Genomic DNA, 12,485 nt, shown 5'->3' with positions numbered 1-12,485 from the left:
AGCTGCGCTTGACAGGCGCCGGACTTCTAACCGGTCACTGAATAGATGGTCTCCCGATCGCCGCACCGCACCTCAACCTCTTCAATTGGAAAGCGGACATACAATTTAGACATACTTCATCGGGATATTCAAACGAAAATGAGCTTCGGAACATATTAATGTATAAAACAAGGCCCAGATTTTGTTTTACGTGCGGCCGGAAACGTCGGGATCTTTGTTTATTGAAACATGAGGATTCATATCATGGACTTTATCATTAGTTCCAGTCCTTAATTACCCCTGCAGGCCCTTCAGCTCTTCATCTTCGTCCGTCGTGCGGTCTAAGTTACTGTAAAGCAATACACCCGAGAAAACTTCCGCTATGACGAGCATTAAACAAATAGTGTTGTCATATCTGGCGATATAAACTGCGCAACCAACCAACGTCAAAACCGAACACGACTACCCAGAAGGACATTCCCATTGTGGGTGATAGTCATTTTTGATAATAAAACGATGCAGATGCTGCATAAGGATTACAATTTAATACTGTCGTCGTCTTTTCCAAACTTCCAAACATTGGCATTAAGATCGTTCCACAAAGATATATTTTTGAAGTATTGTCCCCAATATCACGTTGTTCATATGTAGTTTGTAAGCAATGTACAAGGTGTGATCAAAAAAGGACCAGACTGATTTTATTCTGCGCAAACCGTTCAACGGATCGAAACGAGAAACAGTGCGCCATCTAACTACACATCTGACGATTAAAAGGAGAGGTTGCGTTTGTTTACGTCGAGTCTTTACGCAGCAGCACCAGTATCTTAACCTGTTCGTCGCCACGTGCAACGGCAGCAATGAAGGAACTAGATGAACAGCTTGTGTGCGTGAAATTTTGTTTCAAAAGTGGCTTTAGTGCTACGGAGACATTTGGAATAATTCAGCAAGCCTTTATTAATGAAGCTATAGGTCGAAGCCAGGGTTTTGAGTGAGACAGTCGTTTTAAATCGGGCAGAAGCTCGACAGATGAAGATTCGCGAACGGCTTCCACTTCGACAGACCCCAGCCATGTCCATTTGGTGCGGGCAAATCGCCGTTTAACTGTAAGGGAGATAGCCGAGGAAGTGGACATTAGTTTTGGATCCTGTCAGACAATTTTCACAGCATGGGCATGACACACGTCGCATCAAAATTCGTCCCGCGGGTGTGGACTGTGAACAGAAACAAAAACGTGTGGATATTTGTCAAGAACTCCTGGATCGAGCCAAAGCCGACCCGGAGTTTCTTAAAACCATCGTAACCGGTGACGAAACCTGGATTTACTGCTATGATATTGAGAAATAGACCCAGTCTTCTCAGTGGAAAGGTCCTCATTCTCCTCGAGGAAAGAAAGTTCGCTTGTCCCGGTCCAATGTGAAGGTCATGCTGGTGTGTTTCTCCGATTGACAAGGGCTGATTCATTGAGAGTACGGGCCTCTAGGTCAAGCCCTCAACAAAGATTTCTAGTTGAAGGTTTTGAAGAGGCTAAGGGCCGCAGTGAGCCGAAAGAGGCCGGGCATGTGGAGAAACGATGCATGGCGTTTCCACCACGATAACGCGCCGGGTCACACGGCGCTGATTGTGACAGTTTTTTGCCAGAACCGGCACTTACGTGATCCCGCAGCCACCCTACTCTACAGGTGTGGCTCAATCAGAATTTTTTGTTTCCAAAGTTAACATCAACTTTGAAAGGCCGCCTACTTCGGACATTAAAACTAATTGTACGGCGGACGTGAAGAGGATCCCTAAGGCAGGATCCGCGAGCCGGATGAAACGTTGGGAAAGGTTTGTCGTTAGCCAAGGCACGTACTTTGAGGGCGACTAGTGCGACTAGGCTGCATCCGTCGAAATAAACAAGTTATAAAATCAGTCCTGTCTTTTTCTGATCACACCTTGCATATGCTCTTATCAATGATGCCTTGACGCTATAGTCGCCTCTGATAAGTCGGTGAAAAGTCATAGGAAGGTGAATCGAAAACCCCTGCTCGCACCCGCCCCATACAATTCGTCATGCAAGTATCGCTATGTTAGGCCTTCGGTAATGTGTTTGCGGGATTACCAAAGTTGATTAACTGACGACAAAAAGGATTTCGAAATTGTTGTGATACTCAACCTTTTGTTCTGCCATCGCCAACAAGGAGAAGAATTCTATTCAATGGGTGTAGTATAGGGGACGGAGAACAAGGGTAAAAACTTTTTCTAATTAGGTACCCTAGTGTGTTGTCATGATTTTATCAAACCCTTATTATAGGTTATTTCAGTGGGCAGAGTGATGGGCCACTTACTGGAAGACCCAGCTTCGATTCAGAGGGACGGCGCTGGGGATCATCCTCTTCACCCAAGCTGTGTGGCTTTTCGGGTAACATTTTGGGTAACCACGGGAGGCACAGGGAAAGGAACTGACACCCTGATAATGTGTTCCAAATTTCATAAGCCGTTTTGCTTAGTGCTAGGTGAACACCACCCTCTTCTATGAAACTCAATTTCTAGTTGATAACTGTGAATCTTTTATTTTACTGCTGTATCTACTAACATCTAGCTTCGCATCCTAAGGAAAAATTATACGGAAACCAGGAATCCGTAGTATATGTCACTACTGCAAATTAATTTCCAGTATTTGAACATTTTTACAGCAAGAGTTTATGTAAAACATCTATTGGTAACTAATATTTAAGCAATTTAATTTTTCGGTTCACATTTACTTCTGTCTAGCTATCACTATCCGCCTAAGAAAAAAGCTCCACGCATGAAGAATATACCCAAATACTGCCGGATTGGGAGTTTGCGTTCTACGCCCGTTCCCAATTCAATCACACCGTAAAAATTAGAGCAGATAGCAGCAGTCACTTAAAAGAGTTGGAAACATGAGCTTCATGAAGTTGAAACTTGCAAACAAAGAAAACCATCCAAATAAGGTTATTTATGCCACAATAAAAATTAGTTTACTCAAGTAATCCCAATGCAACAAAAGCAGTAATCACCTAAATTAAATTAAGCTATACATGGCCTAAAATAAAACTTTCAAGCTAAAAAAAATCAATTCAAATAAAGATGATGATTGATTAGAGATGTCCACCAAATCACAGTTATCGACCCTAAAGGACAATGCAAATTTAAATAAACCACAATGGCATTCGTTATAAATTAAAGTGGTTATGCTTTGCTTCACAATATTTTGTTGAAAAGCATGTACAACTACTAATGACATCCTTATTCTAATTCGTCCTGCTATACAGATATGAACAGAATTTCGAAATCCAACCATATCATTCGCCCACAAATGGCTTCGAAATCCACATTCAAAATAAGTGATTACTTCCTCTTTAGATTGTCGGGCATCTAACGATTTGAATATTTCAAATTATAGTTGAATTAGGTTTAACGATAAGACCCTGAACGTTTAAACCTTTACATTTCACTATCACCGACGTCAATAGTACTTCGGAGCCTCATGAATGTACAACATAGCCCATTGTCGAATTTGATCCATTACTTTTACATGAGAAAATACAGGAAATGCTGCACGTGCGACAGCTTTGAAGTTGCCGTCCAGCAGATATCTCAAGCACCTACACTGCAGCGTTGAACGCGTTCGAGTCTCAAAGCATTTTTACTTTCGCAGAACATATGACATATGAAGTGCTGAATGAAGGCACTAGGATGTGGCGACTGCACATTCATGGTATCCCCTCCCCTTCAGCCCACGGCGCATCCCGCTCCCTCCCGGTCACGCATGGTGGAGTGCAGTTATAAAGTACGTCCATCAAAGATGCCAGTAACCCTCGTAACTGCACAAACATCAGCGATAAGATTACCCAATGAAAGTAGAGGTAATTTCTATTCCATAGAAAGCAAGAATACGGAGGGAAAATTATAACGCGCATTCACTCCCAGGGAGAATAAATGTAATCGGGGATAAAACTTCGAATATGATAATTATTACAGCCCACAAACAATACACATAGCAGTGATAAATCAAAAGTTTCGTTATATTCACTTAATGATTATTGTTACAAATGATATCCGGATTTGTGACGGTCCACATCATCCCCCCTCCACTTTGATGCTATACATATAGCTTAGTTAACTATGTGCCGTTACGACACAGAGATCACATAAATTAAAAAAATCATTAAGTGGATTAAGCCAAGTTATTTCATTAGCTCCGTAATTGATCACTTCCACAAAACACTGCAACTTTCCCCAAACAGACGTAAATTGCAAACGACGCTCGTTAATCACGCGATTGTTGAAGTCATGTCCTTCTACTGATGGCACTCCCGGAGAGAGAACATATTTCCCGGCATGATGACTTACTGGCCGTGACAAACTAACTACGGCCTCTCAAACACGAACACTTAAATAATTACAAGATCCCTGAATACTAAATCTAAAATGCGGTATGATGAATTTTCTACCACAAATCTTGGCACAAGGTATTTTATTATTAGTTAATTGTGCCACTTGTGTGCTACCTGACAATGTCTATTAGCACATGTGTATTTGTAATAATAATAATAAATTCTAATTAGGTATCGGAATCAACTACCACCTCAGAAAAACGGAAGCTTTCCGACACACTGAAAAACCTGTAAATACTGTAAATAGAATATTCGAATTCAACACCAGCATCTGTGGACATTACCGACGGTATTACATGGTGCTGTTGAAAAACCAACATTTATCACACGACCGATTTCTTGACTTCCGTAAACATCACCGCTGACCACGACAGAATCCGGAACGAGGGCCCATCGAGACAGACTAACCTTCGGAGTTCAAGAGCAGAATAACATAACACACGTTAACTAACTTTGGTATTGATGATGTAATTTCATATTAAACAAAATGGCGTTTTAAAGCGATATAAAATCATCCGACGACCACTTGAAGCACAGTAAACAGTGATGAACTACCTGCCGATTGCAATTAGTTAAGATCTGTGAATATTAATTCATCCGTTTAAAGGCTGGTTTGACAACGGCACCTTTTAAAAAAAAAGAACAATTGAAACTCAAACAAAAATTTAAAAAATTCTACTTGCCGTAAAACCCATACATATATTAATTAGATTTCGGAATAAAGTTTCACACGATTATGTTTAAAATATAACGACCAAGCCAACTCCATCTTTGACTTCACCGTCCGATACTGCATCATGAAAGACCTAGGAAAAATCACTAGGATAGCAAGATAAAATCTCTTGGGTGCAGAGATAAACCTGTCGTAAGATTTAAAGGTTTACAAAAACTTACAATTACTTATGGCTTACTTTACAATTGCGCGAAAAAAGTACTAAAACGATGAAACAGCTGGATAATTTAATGCGAAGATGTGTCATTCATCAAAATCGATTCAATCGCACGGTCATGGTAAGATGGATTAAAGGAAGTGATAGACCTGAATCTTGAAAATAGATGGTTTAAGTTATTATAATTGACCTGAATTAGAATAGGATGTCTCGTGGGGTACCATAAGTTAAATTTGCCACCAGAACCTTATTTCGAGACTATCACAAAAAACATAAGAAAATATAAATACTAGTGCATCGTTGAAAGGCTATTTACAGATCTAATGGAGATGTGCAGGGCTTAAAATGATAGTATTGAATTGACCATAGCTAATTCACATTGAGAATGGAGGTGAAAAGAAGACCACTGGGGGGAAGGGAAAATGAAGCGACTAGGAAGAAGAGAGAAAAGGGTATGCTCAAGGAGTCATCCACTTGTTGACGTTGGAAGAATACGGAAGATTCTGAAAAGCTCTTCCCGTCTTAGCAAGCATCTTCCCTCAGCAAGTGTCCTCCCCACCCAACCAATTACTTCTTATCATTGCCCTTCACACGTCGTCCTCAAATAGTGCCTCCCATAGTTTTTGAAAAAGAAACGACACTTACTACCGCTCAAATTCCATTAAATAACATCAAGAGCCTGCACCTATCCATAAATGAACAATGATTCTCATAGCATTGGGATAGGAATTCTGGCCAAAAAACAGCATCGATCAAAGAAAATGCGAGTTTACCACAAATAATTACGGTAATATTACGTCCAGGTGTCACTTTTAATGACGCTAAGAAGAATGCCCAGTGATTTACCAAGTCATGTTGACCTGGGTACCGAGATAGAAAATGCGTATATGCCCTGAAACCAGGACCGGGTAACAATCCATGGAATTCACACCCTAAAAAAACACAATAACGATACCATGAATTCGTAATCGAGGCACACGGCCGAGTTATCGATACCGTAAATCCGTTCGGCAGGTACCGGCACCAACTTACCAATACTTGGAATTCGCACCCAAGATGTCAGTACAGAGTACCATAATCTGAAATGATATTGGCTCAGTGTTACTTGTCCAAAGTCCCAGCCTGTCCATACCAATCAGATCCGGCCAAATGTGACCGAAATCTTCACTTTCATTAGCGACTCATCCAGTTTTATTGGATAAATAGAACTAAACTTTCCTTGACTTCAGTTCCCCGGCTTTCTCCGCGGAATCATGATTTCCAAGTTTCGCTCTAACTAGGTCAAAAGAGGAAAAAATTAATTCAATAGGCGGTGTGGCAGTCTGGCAATTGCTGGGGCAGTATATGATTTAATTCACTTTTGCCTATCATACCACCACCACATGGATTGAATACTTGAAGCAAAAACTACTCTTATCCTAGTAAAATTTAATAAGGTTTCTCGAACAAATCATCCCGCAAAATGAGACACTAGTCATCCCGTAAATCCCTCGTAACAAATTGAACACCCATTTCACAAAACAATAAAACCAACACAATAAACCTTAAATACTCAGCCGGACCGGGTTTATAAAAAGAAACGGGTTTTTCATGAGTAACCGTGTGGCACGATACATATGCGGAAATTATGGCAAGCAACTGTATCGAATATTCTTTTCAGAAACGACAGGAACTTTAAATAAGGACGACCTTTAGTTAGGAAACAAATTATCAATTAAATAAATATTCGGGACAATTCATTATGCCAGCGAGTACGATAAGTTACTAAAGAACAATTGACTTAGTTTTCATTCGTCCAAAACGAAAGAGACGTGGACAAAATTAATTTCTTTTCAACATAGTCTTTCGAACGCAAAACCTCTCAACTCGTATGGTCGTCATGCTTCACATGGGATTCGTGAGAATATTGCAGTTTCAAAAATATTTACATAAATGGAATGGAGGTATTTCGTTAACATCCTGTTTTTATCTCTCAACATATTTACGTCAACATAATATTGCGATGTGATTTACAAAGCGATGTTTAAGTATCACGGGTGAGTAACCTTTTTTTAAAAATTATGGAAAACACACAGCAGCAAACCTCCTGAGCTTAAATTAATGCAATTCTCCAAATATCCAATTTCAAACCAGGTTTTTCAAAGCTTTGATTAGACCGTTGTGAAGTTAGGCTGTCCAGGTTGCCCCAATTGCTGGACCGGTTACGCATTCATATAAACTCAGGCAGGCCGTTTGTTTGAACGAAGATCACCGTTCTATTCTGAGGCATTAAATTACCAATGCTATTTCAAACGTGTAACGTTCCTATACACACATTATTCCATTCAAAACCTACCTCAAGTAGTGGACTACAAAATAATTATAACAATATACATTTATAGTATGGTAGTTTGTTTAATTGTATAGTACTTGTAATTTTAAAATTATACCCAGAAATAATTACGTCAAAAGAACTTAAAATACATGAATAATCCCGGACTTCTACGGGCCGAAATGACAATTTCCCATATTAAATCCAATGAAGATGAACTATCTTAATGGATGAAATTTCATTCTTCAATCCTTAAATTAGTATGTTACTCGTGGAAAATCTGCACAGCAATCATACAAGTATTCCTCAGGATTTCACGTGGTTTCACTTCGCAAGAAGTTTTCACTGCACTCATCGGTTTTAAGCTATTCACCCATTACATCAGCTATCCGACAATAAGACGCTCTTTTTGGAATAAACTTAAAAATGTTCACATCGTGCAAGCTTTATACTACATTTACGCGAAATTTCCAAAATTTCAATACTGTACAGGCTCCAGTAATACTGGATGTAGAGTCCGCATCACTCTTATCGAATATACGATAAACCCAGAAGCATTTCGATCAATGCAAATAAACAGAAAAACTCAATATACTCTTTGCAGGGCAATCTCGATGACATTAAGACCTGATAGCCACATCCTTAGACCGAGCACTAAAATAAAAATCTAACATGACGATCGTAGCACCAGTTGCACCACGGCTGCCCACTTAGAATTGACAGCAGCTGTACCATCCGTCCCACACGGCTCAAACGCATATAAACGAACGGGCGAGCAGCTGATAAAACGTCAACGTGACCTCTATCAACTCGGACGTAATAGCTACCGATAAACTCAGGGAATTGTACGTGGACTTCACGTGGGCTACCATCAGGGCCTTTTACTTTACTCTCACATTTACCTGGAGCAAAGGATATGTCATTGTAAATAATTAAGAGACACCATTCCTCGAGATTTAAACGGAGAACATTTTAAGAACGAGAGGTAATATAAAATCGTATTTGTGGGGGGTCTCACTCACCCAACGGCACTTTTGATAGCAAAATTTTGCTCAGTCGTGGATGAAAACCTTATACCACAACAATTCATTTCTCACGCATGAAAATGCTTTGAACCTCTCCCGATGCGTATATTACATACGTCCTCTAAACCTCGCGTTGACAAAGGACACGGGCAACTGGTGATGCAATCCACTTTCCTCAGGTGCTTAAGAAGAAATATTCGCATCACTTTTTGAATGTCACTACTCCAGACTGCCCAAAATAAACGAAGACCATATAAGCTATTCCTATATTTAGGAAATTCGGTCGATAATAATATGTTACTTCCAAACAATGGTCACTTGACATTTACCTGTCAAAATAAATTCAAAGACGTGCTAATTCGGGTTTTCGGCTTCTAAACAAGGGACAGGCGCAGCAGGGGGGACAAATTCATACAAGGACTCCGTTACTATGACTTCCTTACAAAGTGCACCCGACCACGTGGTCTCACACAAGACCGAAATAACCAAGCTCTGGGCGATAGAAAATTGAGCTTAACCTATTAATGGGCTAACGTTACACGCGCAGCACTTATAATACAAATATATAAGGGCATGGCCATTTAAAATGCTAGGCACAATTTACTATTAATCACTTTGACACAAATATGGGCTTACCTCGTTTGAACTTCATTTTGGCACTGTATAAGTACGGGAAGACAGGAGTGGCTTTGAAACCTAATAATCGCGGAGAATTTCAGTTAAATTTTCAGTAATGATGAGTTTCTAACACCGGTAGTTGAATTCCTTCTTCTTCATGCCCATGCCGAACTTGACAACAACGTGCAATCCATTGTTCTCACTGGCACAAAAATAGGTTTCAAACAGTGATCCACTAGCGAAGCAATATGCCAACCACCAACACAGTATACATTTACCGATGCACTGAATCCGTTTTAACACAATTTCAAACACTACAAGCAAAGTGACACACGACAGCAAACTGACATGTTTGGGGGAGCCGATCGAGGACGAGAACGAATGTCCAACAGCGGAGCGAACAGAGCTAACGTGATAAGTTAAAACATGGAAGAGTGATAAAGAAAGAGAGAAGGAGAGAGAAACCGGAAAAATAGTAGAGGCCTCTACCGGTACTCATTGGAACTAAGGTTAACTCTTTCGCAACGTGCCTCTGGTAAAAGGAAAGATGCTTTTCTTGGGTACTTACAAAAATGCGAAATCAATATTGCCGGTTGAAAGCTTCGAAAAATTTCTAATTTAAAATTACTTAGACATTAATTTCTTGTGGCTTCGTTGTCTACTTTCAATTTACCATGATGAACAACATTTTAAATATTACCACGAATGCAGCTAAATTTGAAGTATAAGTTCCGATAAATCCCAATCTCTTCGGCTTTAATATTGTCAGTAGACAATATTATGAAGTATTTTCATCCTTTGGTGGCATACGGAAGAAAGTAGGCGAGTAGTACGTTATGATGCCAACCGTCAAAGTATAGGAGCCAATCCTTTATTCGATATGTAATTAAAGTCACTGTTTAACCTTTTCAATTTTCATCGCAGGAGTAAACGTCGTGCTTTTCTACGAAATGAAGTAATTCTTATCTACTACAATGATTGAAATAGTACCTCTTATTCAATTTGATACTACCTCGCGGATTGCTTTGTAAAACCCGAGCACTAAACCATCTATTATCCTTAAGAATGAGAAATAACTCAATTGTGTGTAAATGTCTTGTTAGATGTTAATGATTTCTATATCAGCAGTCACAGTCCAATGCCCTTCATCGCAGCTGTTATACAAAGTATTGAAGTGTTACAATTGTTAAAAGTTAAGTTTTTGTTGCCCCACTGCACTGAGAAGTTTTTGATCGAAGAAGCATGAATTAAGCTAGGATAAGGACTTAGGACTTAAAAGGAACATGTTCTGAAAGTTCCAAAATACAAACATGCAAACAATTTGTTTTTAATGTGAATGTTGTTATGGTGGCACCTGAAGTTGCAATGTAAAGCTGAATGTATATTACTCATAGTTTTCAGAATTAAGTTAAGTCCCAGATTTACTAACAGAGCGCTTTCCTTTCAAGTGAGAGGAACGTTAGAGAAATAGAATTTGGAACTATTGAAATAAAAAAATTCAGTTTTCCTGCGTAAGTATTCATTAAACAAATCTCTTTCCTAGAAGCTGTCCATCCTCATACGATGGTGTCGTTTTAAGCTCGTAGTACGGTTTACTTGGTGTATGGTCGTGGATTGGGAATATCGTTTTGGAAATGTGTGAAGTTTCCTTCAGAAGGGTGGGAAACTGCTGCAAGAGGTCGAGAAGAGTGGGAGGAGTTTAGAATCTCTCAATGACACTTGTACATGGGCAAATAACTTAAATTTTAGGAGAGAATGAACGAACATGATATATGTTCCTGATAAAAGAATGGCATTTCTGCATTTGCCAAACGCCTTGAAGTGAAGTACAGGGGTAAGTTTTGTTTGAAGTTTGTAAATTGAGAAATTAAGGTTCCCTAGCTCGACTATTTAGATAAATAATGAACATTTAAAAGACATTTTAGAGAAGCAATTAGGCCATTAAGGATCTCTACTACTCCCTGCTGGGGGCACTACATAAACATGACCATGTCTTGTAAACTCAACTGATGATGTAGAGGCTCTACAAAACAGTTCATGAGGTGCAAAAAAGGTTATGCAGACTAACTAAGTCGAACTTTTTCATTTTGACGGAATTCTGCTGGGTTACACCAGATACATCAGATTCATTTAACCTTGGTAATTAGAAATTAATAACATACCTGCTCCAACCAAAATGTCTTAAAATTGACTCAAGCACAAACTGCGGTTAAAAGAGCTATATCATCTGCTGTGTTAATTAGATATCTACATTAATTCATATTGGTGCCCACCTACTTAGCCTTCTGAACTTGCCAGAATCAATTTTGAGTAGGATTACCTACTTTCTTGAGTTAACTGTAGTACAGAGGTAGCATGCCAAAAATATATATTGGCAATATAAAAGATTAGACAAACAGAACTTTATTAAAACATATTCTTTTACTGATAAAATTATTGTGCCACCAGGTTTTAAAAGTTTTTCTCATGAAATGACTTTCATCTACTTAACCACGGGCTGAAATAAACTTATGCAAATTTTTTTTTTAATTTCTCCCCATATGCGGACCTTGGACAGATATTAAAACAATTATAGTTTTCTTCAATTTTTGTTATATCCATTAATTCACAGCTTAATTATTGAAATGCAAAATGATCAAAACATTTTAATGGCTGACAGCTAAAAAAAACAGGAAAAAACTTTTTTTAATGCAACAATTTCAGTGTAAAAATCATTCGCCTTGACTGGGATCCCAGTCAAGGCGAATGATTTTTACACTCTGAAATTGTTGCATTGAAATGCACATTAGCGGATGACTCCATTAAAAGTTACTGTTGCAGCATCTCCCGCAGTTTCTTTGAAGTTGAGAAAGCGGAGTTACTTTTGTCCAGGAAAGCTATTTAATCTGACATAGTTGCACCAAACATGTAAGTACTTCCTTCTGTATGTCTTAGGCGACCCACCTCTGATGCGAGCTAACTCCAAGAAACATCAATGTTTTGTCTCTCTATGAGTCACCTATTGGGGCTGACTCAAAAGATACTTACCAAAAGAGAAATTCTAAGTCAACATTACTCGTATAACTAGATAACTCTTCTGCCTCACTTGATGTTTTCATTTCCAATTTTGATGGTAATGGAGTAACTACTGGGACATTTCCCTCACATCTTTCCGACCGTCACCCCATTGTTACTGCTTTGCTAATGAATGTAAAACATTTACGTGAACAGTTATTTTTTCTGAAAGTTCACCGTGTGCAAAGACAGAGCTAACAAAGGCAAT

At 39.1% G+C, this 12,485-nt stretch overlaps 1 protein-coding gene across 1 annotated transcript in view; it reads right to left on the bottom strand.

Annotated features, from left to right (window-relative positions):
- The window catches only part of LOC139691052 (uncharacterized), a 28,656-nt gene extending 19,006 nt beyond the window's left edge, over positions 1-9,650 (bottom strand). Inside the window, exon 1 of the mRNA XM_071588781.1 lies at positions 9,242-9,650. Within this exon, the coding sequence (XP_071444882.1) occupies positions 9,242-9,257 (16 nt within the window). The 5' untranslated portion in view covers positions 9,258-9,650. The remainder of the gene's footprint in view (positions 1-9,241) is intronic.
- Between the last annotated feature and the right edge of the window lie 2,835 nt (positions 9,651-12,485).

Source organism: Hetaerina americana, unplaced genomic scaffold (genome assembly GCF_022747635.1).
Source record: "Hetaerina americana unplaced genomic scaffold, ioHetAmer1.1.p SCAF_3, whole genome shotgun sequence".
NCBI lineage: Eukaryota > Metazoa > Arthropoda > Insecta > Odonata > Calopterygidae > Hetaerina > Hetaerina americana.
This window is presented reverse-complemented; position numbering and strand designations above follow the sequence as displayed.